At 48.5% G+C, this 25,339-nt stretch overlaps 1 protein-coding gene across 1 annotated transcript in view; it reads left to right on the top strand.

Moving 5' to 3' along the window:
- Window positions 1-25,339, top strand: part of LOC139234769 (rho-related BTB domain-containing protein 2-like) — an 89,604-nt gene that overhangs the window by 50,095 nt on the left and 14,170 nt on the right. The window contains exons 7-9 of the mRNA XM_070865460.1: window positions 11,465-11,615; window positions 14,723-14,811; window positions 18,694-18,799. Of these exons, the coding sequence (XP_070721561.1) occupies window positions 11,465-11,615; window positions 14,723-14,811; window positions 18,694-18,799 (346 nt within the window). The remainder of the gene's footprint in view (window positions 1-11,464; window positions 11,616-14,722; window positions 14,812-18,693; window positions 18,800-25,339) is intronic.

Below are 25,339 nucleotides of genomic sequence, written 5' to 3'. Positions count from 1 at the left end.
CACTCGTGACTGTTACAAACCAAATTTTATAAATACATAAGTACATGTAACTCAATGTAATACTTACTCTTGCGGATCCCACATGGTCGTTCCATCGTTGCACCTCGTTGGTCGCCGACGAGGCCACCTCTGCTATCTCGGTCCATATCCTCTGGTCGGCCTTTGAGGTGGGCTTCCCACGCACTCCCTATGTCAAATCACCTCAACGTGACTCGACCTCCTGCAGGAGGGATGTGTTTTCCTCGTCCGAGCACCTCTTGGCTCTTTTGCGGCCTCCAATGTGCTCTTCTCCCACCTCACTGCTCTCTCCAGCATCAGTCTCCACATCGTGCTGTGATGCCTCCTCCTCTCTCCATTATAGGACAAATTCGACCAAATATGTGGATGGTAACAGCTACTTCTTGTTTGCCTACTTGCTGTGAAGCTCGAAAGTCTTCTTCCTTCCTCCCAAAGCAGCCACAGCACACCCAGCCACGCCTTCAGTCGTTCTGAGCTCCCACTCTCTCCGTCTCCTCTTCTGCGCATGTCATGGTGACCCTTGACCTCCCGAATCGCGGGAATCGAGTGTTGCCATGCCGTTGCTCAGGATGGCCACACTTCACGACAGAAGGTCAAAAAAATTTAACACTGCCACCCATTTGATATCGCTCGCGGTAACGTCCATTTTCAAAAATGTAAACTAGGTGTTTTGAGAATGGGCGAGAAGCCGGCGATCTGAAAATCCTTTTTTACCGCCCACGCCAGAAATAATGCCCATTTTTGGGCAATAAGCACAAAAGTGGAGGTTCTCAGCCAATGGAACCAAGCCGGGTAAATGGAGTTAAAGAGACAAGATCATCCATGATCTAATTGAATGGCGGGACAGCTTCAAGGGGCTCAATGGCCTCCTCCTGTTCCTATGTCCCTTATCAATTAAAAACCTGTTGTATCCTACCTCAGTGTAATTCTCTCCAACAAGCATTCCTATTCTGTGACTCTTATCCTCAAATGTTTTATTCTCTGGACCTCGAAACATAGGAACAGGAGGAAGCCATTTAGCCCCTTGAGCCTGTTCCGCCAGTCAATGAGATCATGGCTGATTCTAGGAGCTCTTTTCAAGCTCAGCTAGATTCTTCGCATTGTCCCATCCCAGACTTTCAACTTGATACCCACCCCTTGCTATTTACCTGTTAATGTTTGGTTAGTGTATGTGCCAATGTCAACTCCAATACAGCACAAAACACACAGACTGTAAGATTTCATGGGATGTGCAGCATGAAGGAGCTGGTATTACAGAGAGGGAAAGGTGCATTCAGTGATGCAACAGCTGTATTTGTGTATGTGTTTTACCTAAAAAGTGACAGCTATCCCCCGTGTAAACACACGTTGACAGTATACACAATTAAATTATGTTGTGTTAGCTGTGGCTCAGTGGGCAGCATTCTCGATTCTGAGTCAGAAGATTGTGGGTTCACGTCCCACTCCAGGAACTTGAGCACATAAATCTAAGTTGACCCTCCAGTGCGGTGCTGAGGGAGCGTGCACTGTCAGAGGTGCCGTTTTTCGGATGAGACGCAAAACCGAGGCTCCGTCTGCTCTCTCAGGTGGATGTAAAAGATCCCGTGGCATTATTTCGAAGAAGTGCAGGTAAGAAAAGGGGATGGAGTATAAAACCAGGGAAGTCTTACTACAGCTCTATAAGGTATTGGTGAGGCTACACCTGGAATACTGCGTGCAGTTTTGGTTTCCATATTTACAAAAGGATATACTTGCTTTGGAGGCAGTTCAGAGAAGGTTCACTAGATTGATTCCGGGGATGAGGGGGTTGACTTATGAGGAAAGGTTGAATAGGTTGGGCCTCTACTCATTGGAATTCAGAATAATGAGAAATGATATTATCGAAATGTATAAGATTATGAGGGGGCTTGACAAGGTGGATGCAGAGAGGATGTTTCCACTGATGGGAGATGTTGTGTATCTGTAAAGCATGCACTCCAATGTTCTGCCACCAGGGAGTGCATCCCCCTGAAGTCCCAAAGGATCCCAGCATCCCTTGGGAGCACTGTATATAAGCCGACCCCTAAGGCCTGTTCCTCACTCTGGAGTGTCTTAATAAAGACTGAGGTCACTGTTACTTTAACCTCCCTGTGTGCAGTCTCATCTGTGTTAGGAACACAATAACTGCCGACGAGTATACGAATCCAACGCAAAGATGCAGCAAACTGTGGGCATCTTGGAGAAGTTCTCAGAGGGTGAGGACTGGGAAGCCTATGTCGAACGGCTCGACCAGTACTTTGTAGCCAACGAGCTGGACGGAGAAGGAAGCGCTGCAAAAAGGAGAGCGGTCCTCCTCACGGTTTGCGGGGCCCGACCTACAGCCTCATGAAGAATCATCTGGCTCCGGTGAAACCCCCGAGGGAGAGCGTGCTGATGGCGAGGTATCGGTTCTACACATTCCAGCGATCTGAAGGTCAGGAAATGGCGAGCTACGTTGCCGAGCTAAGGCGACTTGCAGGACAATGTGAGTTTGATGGCTACCTGGAGTAAATGCTCAGAGACCTTTTTGTACTGGGCATTGGCCACGCGACCGTCCTATGAAAACTTTTGACAGTAAGGCCATTGCGATAGCACAAGCGTTTATGTCCACCAGTGATAACACCAAATAAATCTCTCAGCACACAAGTGCTAGCAATGTTCATAAATTAACCATGGAACTGTGTTTGTGAGCAGAAATGTACAGGGCAGAAACCACGAGTCTGCATCTGCCAGCAGGCCTCAGGTGACCCAGATGACTCAGGGTCCGCAACAAAGGATGAATGCAAGGCAATTCACACCTTGTTGGCGTTGTGGAGGCTTCCATTCATGCCGCTTCAAAGGGTATGTTTGCAAGAGCTGTTGAACAATGGGCACCTCCAACGAGCTTGCGGACGAGCTGCAAGCTCTGCAAAACCTGCTAACCACCACGTGGCAGAGGAAGATCGGTCCATGGTGGATCAAAGCAATTTCGAGCCTCAGAGAGAGGAGGCAGATGCTGAAGTACACTGGGTGCACACATTTTCGACGAAATGTCCACATATAATGCTAAATGTAAAATTGAATGGCTTACCATAGCCTTGGAACTGGACACTGGCGCTCGCCATGAGTAAAAAGATGTTTTCGAGACTGCGGTGGAACAAGGCACTCAGACCAGCCCTGAGCCCTATCCACATGAAACTGAGAACGTACACCAAAGAGCTTATCACTGTCCTGGGCAGCGCCATGGTCAAGGTCACCTACGAAGGCACAGTGCATGAACTGCCACTTTGGATTGTCCCGTGCGATGGCCCCACACTGCTTGAAGGAGCTGGTTGGGCAAAATCTGCTGGAACTGGGATGACATCCGAGCGCTATCACATGTCGATGAGGCCTCATGTACCCAGGTTCTTAACAAATTTCCTTCCCTTTTTGAGCCAGGCATTAGAAATTTTCCGGGGCAAAGGTGCAATCCACTTGGTCCCAGAGGCAAGACCTATTCACCACAAGGCGCGAGCAGTACCTCACATGATGAGGGAGAGAGTGGAAATCGAGCTGGACAGGCTGCAACGCGAGGGCATCATCTCCCCAGTGAAATTCAGTGAATGGGCCAGCCCAATTGTTCCACTACTCAAAAGTGATGGCACGGTCAGGATTTGTGGCGATTATAAAGTAACTATTAATCGTTTCTCACTGCAGGACCAATACCCGCTACCTAAGGCAGACGACCTATTTGCGACGCTGGCAGGAGGCAAAACGTTCACCAAGCTCGACCTTACTTCGGCCTACATGACGCAGGAGCTGGAGGAGTCTTCGAAGGGTCTCACCTGCATCAACATGCACAAGGGACTGTTCATCTACAACAGATGCCCGTTTGGAATTCAGTCGGCTGCAGCGATCTTCCAGAGAAATATGGAGACCCTACTCAAGTCGGTACCATGCACGGTGGTTTTTCAGGACGACATATTGGTCACAGGTCGGGACACCGTCAAGCACCTACAAAACCTGAAGGAAGTCCTCCAGCGACTGGATCGCGTAGGGCTGTGGCTGAAGAGGTCAAAATGCATCTTCATGGCAACAAAAGTGGAGTTTTTGGGGAGAAAGATCGCGGCGGACGGCATTCGGCCCACAGATGCCAAGACAGAGGCGATCAGGAATGCGCCCAGGCCACAGAACGTCACGGAGCTGCAGTCGTTCCTGGGACTCCTCAACTATTTTGGTAACTTCCTACCGGGGTTAAGCACCTTCTGAGAGCCCCTACATGTGTTATTGCGTAAAGGTAAGAACTGGGTATGGGGAAAAAATTAAGTAATTGTTTTTGAGAGAGCCAGATACATTTTATGATCCAACAAGCTGCTTCTATTATATAACCCGTGTAAAAGACTTGTGCTATCATGTGATGCGTCGTCGTACGGAGTCGGGTGTGTATTACAACAAGCTAACGTTGCAGGTAAGTTGCAACCTGTCGCCTATGCCTCCAGGAGCTTGTCGAAGGCCGAGAGGGCCTCCAGCATGATTGAGAAAGAGGCATTAGCGTGTGTGTTCGGGGTAAAGAAAATGCATCAATACCTGTTTGGTTTCCAGCTCAAATTTGAGGCCAATCACAAGACCCTCATATCCCTGTTCGCTGAAAACAAGGGGATAAATACTAATGCCTCAGCCCGCATACAAAGGTGGGCACTCGCGCTATCAACGTATAACTATACCATCCGCCACAGGCCAGGCACCGAGAACTGTGCGGATGTTCTCAGTCGGCTACGATTGCCCACCACGGAGGTGGAAATGGCACAGCCTGCAAACTTGTTGATAGTCATGGAAGCGTTTGAAAATGATAAATCACCTTTCATGGCCCGCCAGATTAGGACTTGGACCAGCCAAAATCCTCTGCTGTCCCGAGTAAAAAAAATTGTGCACTGCATGGGAGCTGGGCCAGCATCCCCGTTGAAATGCAAGAGCTAATCAAGCCGTTGCAGTGGCGAAAGGACGAGCTGTCCATTCAGGCAGACTGCCTGTTGTGGGGTAACCGTGCAGTGCTACCCAAAAAGGGCAGGGAGACGTTCATCTCGGATCTCCACAGCACACACCCGGGTACTGATGAAATGATGAAAGCGATAGCCAGAACCCACGTGTGGTGGCCCGGTATCGACTCTGACTTAGAGCCCTGTGTACGGCAATGCAGCGTGTGTGCTCAGTTGAGCAATATGCCCAGAGAGGCACCACTAAGTTTGTGGTCCTGGCCCTCCAGACCATGGTCAAGGATCCATGTTGACTATGCGGGCCTGTTTCTCGCTGAAATGTTCCTGGTGGTAGTGGATGCTTTTTCAAAATGGATTGAATGTGAAATAATGTCGGGAAGCACCGCCACCGCCACCATTGAAAGCCTGAGGGCCATGTTTGCCACCCACGGCCTGCCTGACATACTGGTCAGTGACAACAGGCCATATTTCACCAGTGCCGAATTTAAAGAATTCATGACCCGCAATGGGATCAAACATGTCACCTCGGCCCCGTTTAAACCAGCCTCCAATGGGCAGGCAGAGCGGGCAGTACAGACAATCAAACAGAACCTTAAACGAGTCACAGAAGGCTCACTCCAAACCCGCCTGTCCCGAGTATTGCTCAGCTACCGCACGAGACCCCACTCACTCACAGGGGTGCCCCCGGCTGAGCTACTCATGAAAAGGGCACTTAAAACCAGACTCTCGCTGGTTCACCCCAACCTGCATGATCAGATAGAGAGCAAGCGGCAGCAACAAAATGTAAATGATGGTCGCGTCACTGTGTCACGGGAAATTGATCTGAATGACCCTGTGTATGTGCTAAACTATGGACATGGTCCCAAGTGGATCGCGGGCACGGTGATAGCTAAAGAAGGGAGTAGGGTGTTTGTAGTCAAACTAGACAATGGACAAATTTGCAGAAAGCACCTGGACCAAATGAGGCTGCGGTTCACAGACCGCCCTGAACAACCCACAGCAGACACCATCTTTTTCGAGCCCACAACACACAACACAAAGGATCAACGACACCACCCCGGACCAGGAAATCGAATCTCAACAGCCCAGCAAGGCCAGGCTCACCCAGCAGTCCTGCAGGGCCAATAACACGCCAGCCCAGCGAGGGCACAGCCAACACACCAGAACAGACATTTGTACCGAGGCGGTCCACCAGGGAAAGAAAGGCTCCCGACCGCCTCACCTTGTAAATAGTTTTCACTTTGACTTTGCCGGGGAGTGATGTGTATCTGTAAAGCATGCACTCCCATGTTCCGCCACCAGGGAGTGCATCCCCCGAAGTCTCAAGGGATCCCAGCTTCCCTTGGGAGCACTGTATATAAGCCGGCCCCTAAGGCCTGTTCCTCACTCTGGAGTGTCTTAATAAACACTGAGGTCATTGTTACTTTAACCTCCCTGTGTGCAGTCTCATCTGTGTTAGGAACACAATTGGAGAGACTCGAACTAGGGGGCATAATCTTAGAATAATGGGCCGCCCATTGAAAACAAAGAGGAGAAATTCCTTCTCTCTGTAAATCTGTGGAATTCGCTGCCTGAGAGAGCTGTGGAAGCTGGGACATTGAATAAATTTAAGACAGAAATCGACAGTTTCTTAAACGATAAGGGGATAAGGGATTATGGGGAGCGGGGGGGAAGTGGAGCTGAGTCCATGATCAGATCAGCCATGATCTTTTTGAATGGCGGAGCAGGCTCGAGGGGCCGTATGGTTTATTCCTGCTCCTATTTCTTATGTTATGTAAGTTATCACCAGTGTCCTGGCCGCTATTTATTTCTCAATCAACATAACAAAAAAAACACATTATCTGTTTATTATCACATTGCTGTTTGTGGGAGTTTGCTGTGTGCAAATTGGCTGCTGCATTTCCCACGTTACAACAGTGACTACACTCCAAAACTACTTAATTGGCTGTAAAGCGCTTTAAGACGTCCGATGGTCATGAATGGCGCTATATAAATGCAAGTCTTTCTTTTTATGCAGCTTGTATATGTACGAGTATTGGATGCTATGCTTGGCATACCCAGATTCTGTATCATGCTGCATATACAGGTACCAGTGTCGGGTATTGTGATATGTGTAAGTATACAGGTGTGGGAATTGGATAATACCACAACCTTCATAATTCACTATGTTAATTCGGCAACAATTAGATGCATTCCGATTTTTCCAAATTTCACCCAGTTTACATTAATTCTGATTTCCTATTCGAACTGTGCCTATTCCTGGTAAGTGCGAGAGGGAATGAATGGCTCATCAAAATACTCTAAAATTACATTGCATGGGTGGCAGTGAATTGTGAGTAGGGTTGCCAACTCTGGGCATATTCTTGGAGGACCTCCTGCCTCCAAACGTCCCGCCCCCACATGCCCGCCATTGGTCGCCTGACACGTCGATCCTCAAAGCCTTCCCTCACCAATTGGAAAGTGACCAGACTCTTCGTTACCCGATTCGATGATTCTTGAGTGTCAGTCGAACAGCCTTTACTCCGCCTCCAATATTTCTACAATTAAGAACTAAAAGCACTGGAGCTGATCCAAAACTCGGGAGCCCGTGTCCTAACTCGCACCAAGTCTCGCTTACCCTTTACCCCTGTGCTCGCTGACCTACATTGGCTTCCGTTTAAGCAACGCCTCGATTTCAAAATTCTCATCCTTGTAATCAAATCCCGCCCTGGCCTCGCCCCTCCCTAGCTCTGTAACCACCTCCAGCCCCACCGCCCCCCGCCCCCCGAGATGTCTGCGCTCCTCTAATTCTGCCCTCTTGAGCATCCCTGATTATAATCGCTCAACCATTGGTGGCCGTGTCTTCTGTTGCCTGGGCCTCAAGCTCTGGAACTCCCTGCCTAAACCTCTCTGCCTCTCTTTCCTCAATCAAGACGCTCCTTAAAACCTACCTCTTTGACCAAGCTTTTGGTCACCTGCGCTAATCTCTACTTATTCGGCTCGGTATCAAATATTTTGTCTCATAATACTCCTTTGAAGCGCCTTGGGACCTTTCACTACATTAAAGGCGCTATATAAATACAAGTTGTTGTTCAAAGAAAAACACTTTTTTAACGCCCCAATAATTTTTCTCCCAGAGTTGCTCACAGCAGTATCCCGGAGATGAATCTTTAATTCCTGGAGACTGCAGGGCAAATCTGGAGGCTTGGCAATCCGAGTTAGAACCGATATTCGTTCCACCACGTGATGTGTTCAGTCGGATTTCCTCCCTGCTGTGCACCTCACTGCAAAGGAACAGCAGTCACAGCACAGCTGCCAGTACATGTGAGCCCGCCACATGCGTTCATGGGGAAAGAGCAGGGGAGTGGGATTAATTGGGTAGCTAATTGGATGATAATTCGGGAGCACAAGTACGATGGGCCGAATGGCCTCCTTCTGTGCAGTACCATTCTATGATTCTAACACAGTGCCTGGAGTTGCTAATCTTGTACCTGCAGTACTGGGGGTTTGTTTGGTCCTCACACAGTGGACAATAAACAGTAGACACCTCAAATCGCTGGAGATATACCACCAATGCTGTCTCCGCAAGATCCTTCAAATTCCCTGGGAGGACAGACGCACCAACGTTAGTGTCCTCGACCAGGCCAACGTTCCCAGCATTGAAGCACTGACCACACTCGACTAGCTCCGCTGGGCGGGCCACATTGTTCGCATGCCTGACACAAGACTCCCAAAGCAGATTGGCAGAGGAAACATTTCAAAGACACCCTCAAAGCCTCCTTGATAAAATGCAACATCCCCACCGGCACCTGGGAGTCCAATACGGGAATTACAGTCCCGTATTGGACTGGCCAAAGACTGCCCTCGGTGGAGGAAGTGATCCGGGAGGGCGCTGAGCACCTCGAGTCTTGTCACCGAGAGCATGCAGAAACCAAACGCAGGCAGTGGAAGGAGCGTGTGGAAGACCAGTCCCACCCATCCTTTCCCTTAACCACTGTCTGTCCCACCTGTGACAGGGACTGTAATTCCCGTATTGGACTGTTCAGTCACCGAAGAACCCAGAGTGGAAGCAAGTCTTCCTCGATTTCAAGGGACTGCCTATGATGATGATGATGGTCCTCACAGGATTATTGTGGGCTTGATAACCTCTGTCAGTAGCTGCTGCAATAGTTTTACACGTTGCGTGTATCAATTGATTTTGAGTGTGTGCAGGATACACAATTATGTAACACATTCTTTTTACAAAACACATTTTTATAAAGTGCTTTTAGATCCATTTGTGTTGTCTGTTCCCACATCAGTTTATACACTGGTATATTCAACATTGTGTCGGCTGGCATGGAGCAAATGGCCGCAATAGCCTCCTTCCGTGCTGTAATTTTCTATAATTCAATGATTAATCCCTCATAGTTTTTGGTTCATGGACTTGCGTCTTGTATATAGAAAGAAAGCGCTTGCATTTATATTGCGTCTTTCATAATCTCAGGATGTCCCAAAGTGTTTCACAACCAATGAAGTGCTTTCGAAATGTAGTCACTGTTGTTACTGATGAGGGATCGTGGCTGAGATTTGGGGAGTGATCGTGATGGAGGTTTGGCAAATGTTTGGGACGGAGGTGCGGCAGGAGATCGTGGTGGAGGTGCGGCAAGTGTTTTTGTGGCGGAGGAGCGGCGAGAGATCATGGCGGAGTTGCAGCGAATGAGGGTACAGGGCCCAGAAGAGCCGAGGGCCCAGGGGAAGCACAGGCCAGTCCACACTGCGATACGTGTGCACACTAGGGGCCCAAGTTTCCACACGATAAAAAACGGGCGCCCCTCCGAGCTTGGCGCCCGTTTTTCGCGCCTAAAACGGCGCCGGAAAAAAAACGCGCGATTCTGGAGCGCCCTGCAGCTCCTTGTCTGTTTGGCGTGGTGCCCAGGGGGGCGGAGCCTACACTCGCGCCGATTTTGTAAGTGGGAGGGGGCGGGTACCATTTAAATTAGTTTTTTTCCTGCCGGCAACGCTGCACGTACGCGTTGGAGCGTTCGCGCACGCGCAGTGTGAAGGAAACATTGGCACTCGGCCATTTTTGTAGTTCTTTGTAGCTGTTTAATTTTTGAACATTTTTTTAATAAAAGCACATTGCCATCAGCACATCAGCACTGAGAAGGCTGCAGGAAGCCTCAGAAAGTTGAGGCAGCCGTTTCCCTCCCCCTCCCTCCCCCCCCGCGGGAACAAATGGCTTTCTCCTCCCCCCCCCCCCTCGCGGGAATGAACGGCTGCAGAATTCTCCCTGGCTGAAGCACTTTCACACAGGTAGGAAGATGGTTTATTTAATCTTTTCTTTGCTTATAAATGTTTATTCAGGTTGGATTTATTTGTATAATATTTGTATAAGTATAAATAAGGATTTATTATAGAATTTAATGACTTCCCCCCCCCCCCCCCCACCTCGTTCTGGACGCCTAATTTGTAACCTGCGTCTGATTTTTTAATGTGTAGACAAGGTTTTTTCAGTTCTACAAAAATCTTCACTTGCTCCATTCTAAGTTAGTTTGGAGTACGTTTTCACTGTGGAAACTTTGAAATCAGGGGTCAGTGGCCGGACACGCCCCCTTTTGAAGAAAAAATTCTGTTCCAAAGTGGAATTGTTCTACCTGACGAGAACTGCAGAAAAAAAAATGTGGAGAATTGCGATTTCTAAGATAGTCCATTCTCCACCAGTTGCTCCTAAAAATCAGGCGCAAATCATGTGGAAACTTGGGCCCTAGGTGCCTACAGCAGAGCAGGTCTCCAGTCGTCCTGGTTAACCCTTGCCACTGGATAAAGACCTAGCTCTGTCGAGCCCGTGTGGTGGATGATGTGCAACAGTCACCACAAGTTAAAAAAATCCATGCACAGGCATCTTCCACCCCCTCAATTGGAGTTCAGGACTGGAACATCGGGTCCTTCATTGAAACATCTGTGAACTCATGTGGAAGCAAGTCATCCTCGTTCAAGGGACCGCCTATGATGATGACTATTGTCATGTCGGAAACCCAGCAGCCAATTTGCGCACACACAAACATCAATAAGCTCATGACCAAATAATCTGTTTTAGTGATGTTGGTTGAGGATTAAATATTGGTCAGGACACCGAGGATAACTCCCCCGCTCTTCTTCAAAACAGCCATGGGATCTTTTACGTCCACCTAAGAGCAAAAGTGGGGCCTCATTTGAAAGACGGCACCGCCAACAGTGCATCGCTGCCTCAGTACTGCACTGTTCAGCCTGAATTATGGGCTCAAAGCTCTGGAGTGGGATTTGAACCCATGGTCTTCTGACTCTGAGGCGAGAGTGCTGCCCACTGAGCCCTGGCTGGTACTGAACTATAGGTTTCTCAATTTGAATGTGGCATAGAAAAAACTAGTTACGCCGTCTAAGGGAGAAATTGAGTTGTGGTAATTTTCATCACTAAGTCATTGTGAGTTCTTGGTGTTATTCAGGTCGTGGCTGCAGTGTGAAGAGACATTACTAATACGATTTTACGCTTTTAACAGGTGTACTTCCCAAACACAAGTAAGAGCTGTATGCGAGCCGTGCTGGAATACCTGTACATAGGACAGTTCTGCTCGAGTCCAGATCTGGACTCCATGGAACTCATAGTACTGGCAAACCGCCTCTGTCTACCCCACCTGGTCGCGTTAACAGGTAAGCGTCGTGATCTCAGCTTTCTTCACCTTGTGTTTGAATAGTTAATTCAAGGTTTGCGGTATTCAGAGACTGAATAATATTTAGGGAAAAATTCAGTGCGGTTAGTTTAAAAAAAAAGATTACTTTTTACGTTTTTTTTTAATCGCCCTCACCTTCATTCTGCCTGTTCTTAACTCAGCATTTGCACTTTCACCTCTGAGTCAGGAAGTCATAAATTCAAGCTACAGTACAGAACTTGACCACGTAATCTCGACTGACACTTTACTGCAGTGCTGAAGGAGTCATCCATTGTCTGAGGTGCCATCTTTTGGATGAGACGTGAAACCGAGGCCTCATCTGCCCTCTCGGGTGGATGTAAAAGACGCCAGGGCACTATTTCGGTGAAGAGCAGGGAAGTTCTCCGTGTGTCCTGGCAATATTTATCCCTCAATCAACATCACTCGAAAATAGATTACAGTGAATTTACAGCACATCAAAATAGCACCGTGGGATCTTCTTCGTCCACCTGAGAGAGCAGACAGGGCCTCGGTTTAACGACTCATCTGCAAGATGGCACCTACGACAGTACAGCGCTCCCTCAGCACTGCACTGGAATGTCAGCCTGGATTTTATGCTCAAGTCTCTGGAGGGGAACTTGAACCCACAACCTTCTGACTCAGAAGCGAGAGTGCTACCCACTGAGCCACTCGTGCTCTGATATTCTGATTATAATCATTTTAACATTTGTCTGTTCCTGGTTGTAATGTACGCACCGGTGAGTATGCTCACAGGTTAGTTGAGCTGTTGAATTGTGAGTAGCTTAGCCAATCATGTGGTGTTCACAAGACTCAATAAAACCCCAGCCAGTTGGGATCGGGGATCCACGATGAGGCAGGTGGTTGTGAGCGTAGTGGATGAACTGGTGATGAGTCGTGTGATTGTTAAACCTTTGCTAATAAACCAACTAGTTCTTAATAACAATGTGTTGCTATGCATTCTTAAGCAAAGAACCCATGAAGCAAATACGTTACACCAGTGATGGGTTTACTGTGGGAAAACACGTCCTGCTTCAAAATCCAACCTTAATTAAACAAGAAGTGGCGCATGCACCCACAGGGTTCAGAGTTGTCGCTTCTTTAATAAAATAGAGCAGGGCCAGATTGTAGAGATTATATAGTTTCATTCTAAGAATGTTAAAATCTCCAGAGGCTGAGAATAGAAATATCAATCTCTGGACCCCTCTAAACACCCGCAAAACAAGAATATTAACCTTCACTCCAGAGTTGTTCAGCTCAGTTTCACAGCAGCAGCATTCTCCCTCGTTGACTGAGTCCCGAAGATGACGTTTTTGCTGTGGCTCTCACCAAGACATCTGTTGCGAGGGAGAGTTGTGAAATCAGCCTCTGCCTTCTCGACCACCTTCTTCTCGCTGCTGTTTGGGCTTATTTTCATGGACCAATTAGGGTGACACTGGCTTGCGCCAATGTCACCAAACAAGCATCAGCACAATACGCACCTCTTTAAGGGCACCACTAATGTAAGAAAGAAACATGTGGTCCAATCAAACTCAAAGAAATTCAACCAGGCAGGAGGGTCAGTAACCAGAGGACACAAATTTAAGATCATCGGCAAAAAATCCAGGGGGGACATTAGGAGACTTTTTTTATGCAGCAAGTTGTGATCTGGAACGTGCTGCCTGAAAGGGCGGTGGAAGCAGATTCAATCGTAACTTTCAAAAGGTAATTGGATAAATACTTAATCAGGAAAACATTTCAGGGCTATGGGGAATGAGCGGGAGAGTGGGACTAATTGGATCGCTTTTTCAAAGAGCCGGCACAGGCACGATGGAGCGAATGGTTTCCATCTGTGCCAACAAAGACAAAGGGAATCCTTCCCAACTGAATGATAATGTTGTTATCGGTGTCTGTCAGATACTCTGTACCCTGCGGTGCTCACTGGTCACGAAAGGCCTTAAGTGTAGCAGCAATTTGGGTCAGAGCATTTGCTGCCAAGATTTGCTATTCAGGAACCAATCGTGTGCCAGGAAGCCTGTAAGGGAAGTACAAAGATACAAAGGGCAGCCACAGTCCTTCCCTCGACAAAAATAGATGGGACAGTAAGAGGAATTTGTTTTCAGAATCCAGCCTGCGTATTCATCGACTGTGACAAATTTAAGTGTAATTGAATGCAGCTGATAACAGTGCTGTTTATATTCCAACAATGTCCATTGAAAGGTACAGCAAGCAATTCGAGAAGTGCTTCGAGCGAGACAATATTTATGTTTTGAGAACTAGTAGTTCTGTGAAAAGGTAACGAGACCATAGATGATCTGTTTCTAGAATTCACTCCCCAAACCCCTCTATCATTTGACCCTCTTCTACTTTAAGACCTCCTCGCAACAAAACTTTTAGTTAACCCTCCAAATCTCTGTTTCTTTGTATCAGCATTCATTTTTTCCTCACACTTTTGTGAAGCGCTTTGGAGCTTGTTTCTATGTTAAACATATCATCATCATTGGCAGTCCCTCGGAATCGAGGAAGACTTGATTCCACTCTTAAAAATGAGTCCTTAGGTGGCTGAACAGTCCAATACGAGAACCACAGTCCCTGTCACAGGTGGGACAGATAGTCGTTGAGGGTAAGGGAGGGTGGGACAGGTTTGCCGCACGCTCTTTCCGCTGCCTGCGCTTGGTTTCTGCACGCTCTCGGCGATGAGACTCGAGGTGCTCAGCGCTCTCCCGGATGCACTTCCTCCACTTAGTGCGGTCTTTGGCCAGGGACTCCCAGGTGTCAGTGGGGATGTTGCACTTTATCAGGGAGGCTTTGAGGGTGTCCCTGTAACGTTTCCTCTGCCCACCTTTGGCTCGTTTGCTGTGAAGGAGTTCCAAGTAGAACACTTGCTTTGGGAGTCTCGTGTCTGGCATGCGAACTATGTGGCCTGCCCAACATAACTTAAGAATTAGGAGCAGGAGAAGGTCATTTGGCCCCTTGAGCCTGCGCTGCCATTCAGTAAGATCATGGCTGATCTTAAAGGCACTATATAAATATAAGGTGTTGTTGTATACTTTTGAAGGCTGCTGGTGATTAAACGGTGAATGATTGAATAATTTGATTGGTTTGTTGCAGAGCAGTACACGGTATTGGGGTTGATTGAAGCGACACACCTGGGTGTGGACATAGACGGAGATGTTTTACTATTCCTGGAAATGGCTCAGGTAAAAGAGAGATTTGAAGGGTAACATCAGCTATTTGTGATCTGAATGAAATTAATAGGTTAAATCCTTTGACTACTTAAAACTAGTCCAATAAAGTGCTCATTTCGAACCTACTCACGACTTTGCACGTTGGCCACAAACATAGAGATAACAGAAATGTTCCAAGGTCACAGGTGTTTTCTGAAGCCTCAGGGAATGGACAATGGAACTCTCTGCCTTAGTGCAATAAGTAGAGATTGCACATAAAGAAATGTAATGCCAAACAAAATGGAGAAATTCCATTTCAAAAGTTGCTATTTTTTAATTCATTCTCGGGATGTGAGCGTCACTGGCAAGGCCGGCATTTATTGCCCATCCCTAATTTCCCTTGAGAAGGTGGTGGGCGGGCCTTCTTCTTGAACCACTGCAGTCCGCTGTGCTCCCACTGTGCTGATAGGGGAGGGAGTCCAGGATTGTGACCCAGCGACAATCAAGGAACGGCGATAAATGTCCAACTCAGAATGCTGTGTGACTTGGAGGTGGTGGTGTTCCAAGGTACCTGCTGCCCTTGTCCTAGGTGGTAGAGGTCACTGGTTTGGGAGGTGCTGTCGAAGAAGCCTTGGCGAGTTGCTGCAGTGCGCTCTGTGAATGGTACGCACTGTAGCCACGGTGCGCCGGTGGTGGGGGGAGTGAGTGTTTAAGCTGATGGTTTGGCGGATCAAGCGGGTGATGTGTCCTGGACGGTGCTCAGCTTCTGGAATGTTGTTGCAGTTGCACTCATCCAGGCAAGTGGAGAGTGTTCCATCACACTCCTGACCTGTGCCTTGTAGTTGGTGGAGAAGCTTTCGGGGGGGGAGTGGGGGCAGGGGCGGGAGTGGAGTGGGGTGGGTGGGTGGCACAGGAGGTGAGCCTCTTGCTGCAGAATACCCTCCGGTTATGTACCCTTCTCCTGACCACTTGACCTTTCTGACTAATGCTTTACACACAATGCTACCAACACCTTTTGCAGACCTTCAATCTAAATGCCGTATCATTGCATTGAGTATATGTTGGGAGTTTCTGTGCAATTTGTTTTTACACCTTTCAGAATATATGATTTTCAATCATGTTAAACCAATCTACAGATATAATTATGGGAGCCCCTTCACTCAAGGGAGGACAATATAATCTTCATCAACAATGAAAGATTGCTTTGGGGAAATCACCTTACCCCACCATCAGATTCCCATGGCATTTAACAGAACTGAACACTGAAAGACATGTTTGTGGCAGAGGTCAATCTAGGAAAATCACTTGTGTTGTTCAGAGAGCAATAGATCAATGTGCAAGTCCTTCAGCATGTATCAAACCCAACAGGAAAACAGAGACTGTTGTTTACACATACTGCTGTTCACAAGATGGAGGAAAAAATATGAATGGAAAATAGATGATAATTTAGACCACTTCTGAATGTGGAGAAGTTATTCATGGTTGAGCAATGGCCAATGTTGTCTTCGACAGTTGTAAAACTATTTTCCTCACACTCATTCCAGGGCCCAGTTTCACAAACTCTCCAGTAAGCCATCTTCATTTCAGCCTCAACAGGGGAGTCATTAGGCTAGTTGACAGTCGGGTCATGACAAACAGTGAAACTGCTGTCCTCAAACATCCAGATGTTCTTCGCATTGCTGTATAGAGTAGGAATCGTGGCTAATTTTCCATCTCCTCCCCTTCTTTCTCCCCTCCCCTCCCTTCTCTCATCCATTCCCCTCCCTTCTTCTCTCCTCCCCTCCCCTCCCTTCTCCTCCCCTCCCCTCCCTTCTTCTCACCTCCCCTCCCTTCTCTCATCCATTCCCCTCCCTTCTTTACTCCCCCCCTTCCTCTCTTCTCCCCTCCCTTCTCCCTTCCCGTCTCCTCCCTTCTCCTCTCCTCCGCTCCCCTCCCTTTTCTTCCCCTCCACTCCCCTCTTTTTTCCTTCCCTAACTCTCTTCTCCCTCCCTCCCTCCCTCCCTTCTCCTCTCCTACCTTACTTCTCCTTTCCTCCCTCCTTTATCCCTTCTCCTCTCCTCCCTCCCTAGCTCAAGACTGCTGTAGCCAATTCTGGTGTGGTACTGATGACACTGCAACAGAGGGAAAATAACACTGGGATTAAACCAGAGTTTTTCCTGGTTTTAGGGCTGAGAACCACATCAGATATTCCCTACGGCCACCTAACATCGAATGCCTGATAAACTTCCAAGTAATCTACCTACTCCGGTGAAGGTGTTACATGGAGCTTAGTTGGAGGAATGGAAGCATGGAACAATAAGCGAATATTGTCCTTTTGAACTGATTTCATTACTTCAATCCCTCAATTAGTAAACCTTCAATCAAAATTTTGCAATTATCATGCTGGAATTCATTCTCATTCAACAAGGTGAACACTCGGGCCCGTGGGAGATTTTGTTTTCAACTATATAATTAGCTTTCATCAAAAGGAAGCTTGCCTCGTGATGAAACTGCAGAGACTTCGAGCCTGATTAAAGTGTCATGATTAAAACTGCTTCCGAATCACTTGTTTTACCAAAAGGGCAAAAATGACGAGTGATACAGGAAATATAGGCAAAGTGCAAATTTCATTAAAAGTGCTTAACTACAAAATTGTGCTCCTGTCCTGGCCACAAGTGTACCGCACATAACTTGTTCATGAAATTAAGGTGCAATTATTTTTACCCAGAGCAGCACTTCACTGTGATACTCCCCTCAGACAATAGTCTGACACAACGCCCTCGATTTTAACCTCTTCCACCCCTCCCCCACTGACATGCTGGAAAGGGTCGGGTGAGAGGTTAAAACCTTAAAAGTCACGATCCCTCCTGCAACCCGCGGCAAACCCTGGCCACAGTAAATATTAACGGGGCGACTCAGGCCATCGACGCAGCTCCCGTTAAAGGCAGGCGGGGCCTACTTAACGATGACATCATCGGCGCCAAGATGTAATATTAACGTCAAGGCAGGGGGATTTATGCGCCGTCGGGAGCTCAGCAACAGATCTGTAGTGGGAGGAGCCAACTGGCACAAGAGGCCACGGTAAGTTTAAGACATTTACTTCGAGTTGAACTCCTTGTGGGCCAGGAAGAACAGGAGTGGTTCCCCCCCACCGCCCCGGCCCCCAGATCCCTCGAGGAATCCTTGGGCTTCACCAACCCTGGCCTCCTTCCGATCGTGCTGGAACCCATCCTCCCCTCCAATCGCCTGACTGCCGTGGACCGTTCTCATGAGTCCCGAGCTGCGGTTTATTGCTGGCAAATTCCCGCTCTCGTGCACTGAACATCTGGTGAATCTGAAATAAAAACAGAAAATGCTGGAAATCTCAGCAGGTCAGGCAGCATCTGTGGAGAGAGAAACGGAGTTCTTGTTTCGGGTCTGTGACCCTTCGCCAGAACTGAAAAAGTTTGAGATGCAATAGATTCTTCAGGAAGTGCTGGGCCCTGAAAGGTGAAAGGGCAGGAAAGAACAAAAGGAAAGATCTCATCATCATCATAGGCAGTCCCTCGGAATTGAGGAAGACTTGCTTCCACTCTAAAAATGAGTCCTTAGGTGACTGAATAGTCCAATAGGAGAACCACAGTCCCTGTCACAGGTGGGACAGATAGTCATTGAGGGTGGAAGGCAGGAGTGATTTAAGAGACAAAAGGGATGATGGGCAAAAATGAGATGGCACAAGTTAAGCAACAAAAGATGAGTCTAGAAGTGTGAATGGCAGAATCATCATCAGCTGCCATTGGAAAAAGAAAAAAAAAGGGGAGGTGAGTTGTGTCGAGAGGGGCCCTGGGAACTTTTATTTAAATGAGGTCTTGTGATTGACAGAAAGTTTCATTGTGCAGTAGATTGGAGGAAGAGCAACAATAAGCTTACTGTATCTCTCTCTTGCTTTCTGTACAGTTCCACTGTGCCCATCAGCTGTCTGAATGGTGCCTGCACCACATCTGTACGAACTACAACAACGTATGTCGCAAGTTTCCCAGGGAAATGAAGGCAAAGTCTGGTGGTAGGTTTCCAATACCTTTTCTCATTCAGCAACACCCACATGGTCTGCTTTACAATTCCATCTTAAATCAGTGTCACACCCAACAGATACCATGCAATGATTAGAGTTAACTCAGCACCTTACTTTCTCTTGATGTATCAAGGAACATTGACAGAGTCAGGGCACCAATCAACTGCTTTTTTTAACTCATCTTTAGACTCCTGTGCCGTTACATAGGATATACAGCACAGAAACAGACCATTCGGCCCAACCAGTCAACACCGGCATTTATGCTCCACTCGAGTCTTTCCTCATCTAACTCTATCAGTATTACCCTCTATTCCCTTCTCCCTCATATGCATCTATACTATTTGCTTCAACCAGTCCCTATGGTAGCGAGTTCCACATTCTCACCACTCTCTGGATAAAGAAGTTTCTTCTGAATTTCCTATTTGATTTCTTCGTGACAATCTTATATTGATGGCCTCTAGTTTGGCTCATCAGAAAATGTAATTCCTCTACCCATTCCACAAATCTGTCAGTGGATTCAATCACCACCACCTTGGTCTGTACTTTAACACCAATCCACCAAATATTTGTAAGCTTTTTTAAACTTGGAAGCATCGTGTTATCAGATATTGTGTACTGGTCATAATGGACATTTTGAATGAAGAGTTTTACAAATGTAAACTGTCAGAATCTGACAACACCTGGAGCATAATGATCCATACCCATGCCCAAAGCACCTATTCTGTGATTTCACCAGGTCCACTTCCCACATTGGCAGTTGAAACCAGGAACAACTCAATTTTCTCTTAATTTGTTCTAGGATGTGGGCGAGGCTGGCATTTATTGTCCATCCCTAATTGCCCTTGAGAAGGTGGTGGTGAGCCGCCTTTTTGAACCGCTGCAGTCCGTGTGGTGAAGGTGCTCCCACAGTGCTGTTCGGGAGGGAGTTCCAGGATTTTGACCCAGCGATGATTAAGGAATGGCCGATATATTTCCAAGTCAGGATTGTGTGTGACTTGGAGGGGAATGTGGAGGTGGTGGTGTTCCCATGCACCTGCTGCCCTTGTCCTTCTAGGTGGTAAAGGTCGCGGGTTTGGGAGGTGCTGCCGAAGAAGCCTTGGTGAGTCTTGTAGATAGTGCACACCGTAGCCACGGTGTACCGGTGGTGGAGGGAGTGAATGTTGAAGGTGGTGGATGGGGTGCCAATCAAGCGGGCTGCTTTGCCCTGGATGGTGTCGAGCTTCTTGAGTGTTGCTGGAGCTGCGCTCATCCAGGCAAGTGGAGAGTATTCCATCACACTCCTGACTTGTGCCTTGTAAATGTTATAAGCACAAGTCAGGTGTAGGAACAGGGGTGCAGCATGATGGGAGCGAGGGTTAATGTGATGTTTAAACAGAAAGAAGACAACTTCAAACAGTCCTGGGTGTCATGCTCTCTGTAAACTTCATTCACAACAGTGAGTTGCGATGATCTGGAATGCGCTGCCTGGAAGGGCAATGGAAGCAGATTCAAAAGTAACTTTCAAAAAGGAATTGGAAAAATACTTGAAAAGTTAAAAATTTGCATAGCTTTGGGGAAAGAGCAAGGAGAGTGGGACTAATCGGTAGCTCATTCAGAGAGAACCAGCACAGGTAAAATGGGCCAAACGGCCTCCTTCTCGACTGTACCATTTTATAACTGGTGTTTGCTTGTGTAGATATGTTGCCTCTTTTTTCACAGTGAAGTTTGCCTGATATCCAGATGATCCAGAGGCTTGAGGAGCACCTGCCTAAATGACTGAGCACCCATATGTAATGTATTTGCTTCATGGGTTCTTTGCTTAAGAAATCATAGCAACATATTACTATTAAGAACTAGTTGGTTTATTAGCAAAAGGTTTAACAATCACACTACACATTACCAGTTCATCCACCAGGATCACAACTATCTGCCTCATCATGGATTCCCCTGAACCCAACTGGCTGGGGCTTTATTGAGTCTTGTGAACATCACGTGACCAGCTAAGCCACTCACAAACTAACAGCTCTACAACTCTTTTTGGAGAGAAAAGTAGACATTAAATCAAGTGGCCCCCGATCTGGGGGACACTCCAAACATTTTTCAAGGCCCTTTTTTGGGGGGGTTTTTTGTATTTTTTTTTTCCTTTTGTTTTTTTTTGGGCACTAAAATCATATTTTTTCAAGTGCCCCCTATAAAAGGGGAGGGGAACACTAAAAACCTGGCAATTAAAACAAATTAAACTTTAAAACATATAAAATCAAATTAAAATTTGGTTGCCGGGGGTGACAATGCACTCCAGTCCCTCCGGCGCCCACCTCTCGCGGAAGGCCGCGAGCGTACCGGTGGACCTAACAGCTCAACAACTCTTTTGGGGGCAAACATAAACATTAAATCACGTGCCCCCCGATCTGGGGGACACTCCAAACATTTCCCAAGGCCCTTTTTTTTTGTTTTTTTTGTTTTTTTGTACTTTTTGTAGGTTTTTTTTAGGGCATAAAAATTCCATATTTTACAAGTGTCCCCTATTAAAGGGGAGGGGGACACTAAAAAAAAAACACCGGCAATTAAAACAAATTAAACTTTAAAACATGTAAAATCAAATTAAAATTTGGTTGCCGGGGGTGATGATGCACTCCAGTCCCTCCGGTGCCCACCTCTCGCGGAAGGCCGCGAGCGTACCAGTGGACACCGCGTGCTCCATCTCCAAGGACACCCTGGCGCGGATGTACGCGTGGAAGAGAGGCAGGCAGTCAGGCTGAACGACCCCCTCGACCGCCCGCTGCCTGGACCGGCTGATGGCACCCTTGGCCATGCCCAGGAGCAGTCCTACGAGGAGGCCCTCAGACCTACCCGCTCCCCTCCGCACAGGGTGCCCAAAGATCAGGAGTGTGGGACTGAAGTGCAGCCAGAAATTGAGGAGCAGCCCCTTTAAATAATGAAACAGGGGCTGCAACCTCGCACACTCCATAAAAACATGGAACACGGACTCTTCCAGACCGCAGAAATTGCAGGCGGCCTGGGAGTCCGTGAACCGGCTTAAAAATTTGTTGCACGGCACTGCTCCGTGCACCACCCTCCAGGCCAAGTCCCCGATAAATCGTGGGAGGACTCCCGCGTAGAATGCACTCCATCGGGGACCCCCGCCTCCTCCGGACGGCAAGATGGTACGGCATGGCGTGTCCGGACTGCAGACGAGGATGGCAAAGTTGAGCGTGTGCAGGAGCAGCCCGTACAGGAAACCCTCCGCGCAGAACTGAAGGGCACGGAGGGGATTTCCTCGAGGCGGCTCAAGTTGTGAGGCGCCGGCTCCCGCGGGAGGTTCCGGGGTTTGGCGCCGATGAGGAATTCCGTCCGGACGGGGGTCAGTTCGGACGGGATCTCCCCACGTGCTTGAGCCTCCTCGACACACCTAACAGAGTCAGGGCCCAGAGCTGTTTTTAGCGACTCGTTGGCATCGGCCGCGAGGCGGACGTCTGCCGAATTTAGGCGCCGCGCCAGCGTGTCTGGCGCCATCCAGCCCGCTCCTCCGCCATCGAGCATGTCCCTGACCCTGGTCACCTCACCAGCCACAGCCCTCTCGTCCGACTGCCGCCTAAAACCTCGGTCGTGGAGGTACGGATTCCCGAGCAGCGGCTCCTGCAGGAGAGCCGCCACTCCAGCCGGTGGAGAGCTGCGCTTGGTGGAGACTTTGTTCCAGACCCTGGTGAGTTCCTTGTAAAAGACAGGCAGCTCCTGGACGGCGGTCCTGACGCCCCCCAAGCTCACAAACAGGAGCTGCGTGTCGTAGTTGAGGCCGTGCTGCTGGCGGAAGAAATACGTCGCCAGTGCACGCCACCTAGGAGGGGGCTCGACGTGAAGGTATCTCTGCAGGGTCTGAAGACGGAAAGTCGCTAGCTGGGCGCTGACGCACACCAACGACTGACCGCCCTCCCTAAGCGGGAGACTCAAGACCGCGGCAGAGACCCAGTGCTTCCTGTTGTTCCAGAAGAAGTCCACCAGCTTCTTCTGTATCCTGGCGATAAACGCAGGGGGAGGGGTCAAAGTGACCAGCCGGTACCACAGCATAGCGGCCACCAGCTGGTTTATGACTAGCGCTCGACCCCTGTAGGACAGCACTCGGAGCAGTCCTGTCCAGCGCCCTAGGCGAGCGGCGACCTTGGCCTCCAGCTCTTGCCAGTTCGCCGGCCAGGCTTCCTCGTCGGGGCTAAGGTAGACTCCCAGATAGAGAAGATGGGTCGTGCTCCAGGCAAAAGGCCTGAGCTCCTCCGGCAGGGAGTCCACCCGCCACTGACCCACCAGGAGTCCGGAACATTTCTCCCAGTTGATCCTGGCGGAGGATGCAGCCGAGTAAATCTCCTGGCACTCACGCATCCTCCGCAGGTCAGCGGGATCCTCTACCGTGAGGAGCATGTCATCGGCGTAAGCCGAGAGGACGACCTCCACGCCCGGCCCTTGCAGAGCCAGTCCCGTCAACCTCGTCCGCAGGAGGCGCAGGAAAGGCTCCACGCAGATGGCATATAACTGGCCGGACATGGGGCATCCCTGGCGCACCCCTCTCCTAAAGCGAAGGGGCACCGTCAAGGACCCGTTAACCTTAATCAGACACTCCGCGGCGGCGTACAAAAGTCGGATCCGGGCGACGAAATGCGTCCCGAACCCGAAAGCGCGCAGAGTTCCGAACAGATAATCGTGATCCACCCTGTCGAACGCCTTCTCTTGGTCGAGAGATAGGAAGGGCTAACAGCTCTCCAACTATTTTGAGCATACATACAGGTGTACACATTACACCCACTTAAAACAGGTGTGGCAGGGGAAGCCAGCCTGTTCGCTTCAGCTTGTTAAAGGTATATTGCTGTATCGCTTAGCAATTGATGGGTTTTTGCAACATTTTGTTGGATAAAAGAAGTAAGGGAAATTTTGGGAGCCTTCCTGACAACGCTGCCTTAAAAAAAAAAATTTGTGATCGCCGCATATTTCAGCACACCGCTTTCTTTGCATGCGCTGGAGGGTGAGGGAACAAGTTGGCAGAGCTCTGTCGCATCTCCCGGCTTTCAGCGCACAATCGCAATCAATTGTTACAGGAGTGCGGCCCAATGGCTTATGGTACTGGACAAGCAACCAACAATCCCAGCATGGCAAGTGGTAAAACTGAATCCGAAAATGGGTCTGGTACCGGAAAATGACCTTTCTGAAAGCTGACGGATTGTTGTAAAAGTGCATGTGGTTCACAAACGTACGTTAGGGAAGTGAACCTGCCACACTCTACCTGGTCTGGCCTACATGTGACTCCAGGTCCATGCCATGCGGTCAGCTCTTGGGGCACCCAGGGACGGGCAATAGGCGCAGCTTTGCTGGTGTAACCCATGTCCCCCGAGAACAAATGAGGAAAATGAAGCGTTACCAATGCATTGTTTGGCGGGACCGGTGATCTCAACATTTTCCTTGTGGAAAGCAGCCTACAACAAGAAAGGGCCCTATACTTCCACCATGTAGCAGCATTCCCATAAGTACACGTGGTGTGATTGGCTGCACTCATGGGGCCATACATTTCCCCTCCCCCAACCCCACCCCCCACCCTTTCAGAAGAATGAGAGGGGATCTCATAGAAACATTTAAAATTCTGACGGGTTTAGACAGGTTAGATGCAGGAAGAATGTTCCCAATGTTGAGGAAGTCCAGAACCAGGGGTCACAGTCGAAGGATAAGGGGTAAGCCATTTAGAACCGAGATGAGGAGAAACTTCTTCACCCAGAGAGTGGTGAACCTGTGGAATTCTCTACCACAGGAAGTTGTTGAGGCCAATTCACTAAATATATTCAAAAAGGAGTTCGATGTAATCCTTACTACTAGGAGGATCAAGGGGTATGGCGAGAAAGCAGGAATGGGGTCCTGAAGTTGCATGTTCAGCCATGAACTCATTGAATGGCGGCTCGAAGGGCTGAATGGCCTACTCCTGCACATATTCTCCATGTTTCTCTGTTTCTATCCCATTCTTGTCCGACATCTAACATTACCAAGTGATTTGAACGGAAATTATTAACTGTCGAGAGGGGAAAAATAGCCGTTGTTTGCACCTGACTGTGATGTACCTGATTGTGGTGTACCCGACTGATGTACCTGACTGTGGTGTACCTGACTGTGGTGTACAGACTGGTACACCTGACTGTGGTGTACCTGACTGTGGTATACTGACTGCGCTGTAACTGACTGTGGTACACCTGTTTGATTCCAAGCCCGCTGATTCATGAAGAGGCTCTTTTTTCCATACTTGCAAATAGTTACCTTGGGATTCTGTAGGTCTGTGTAAAAGAAAGAAGAAAGACTTGCATTTATACAACGCCTTTCATGACCTCAGGATGTCCCAAAGCACTTTACAGCCAATGAAGTATCTTTGAAGTACAGTCACTGTTGTAATGTAGGAAACGCGGCAACCAATTTGCGCACAGCAAGCTACCACAAACAGCAATTTGATAATGATCAGATAATCTGATTTTGGTGATGTTGGTTGAATTATAAATATTGACCAGGTCATCAGGGAGAACTCCCCTGCTC

This window comes from Pristiophorus japonicus, chromosome 22, assembly GCF_044704955.1.
Source record: "Pristiophorus japonicus isolate sPriJap1 chromosome 22, sPriJap1.hap1, whole genome shotgun sequence".
Lineage (NCBI taxonomy): Eukaryota > Metazoa > Chordata > Chondrichthyes > Pristiophoridae > Pristiophorus > Pristiophorus japonicus.
This window is presented reverse-complemented; position numbering and strand designations above follow the sequence as displayed.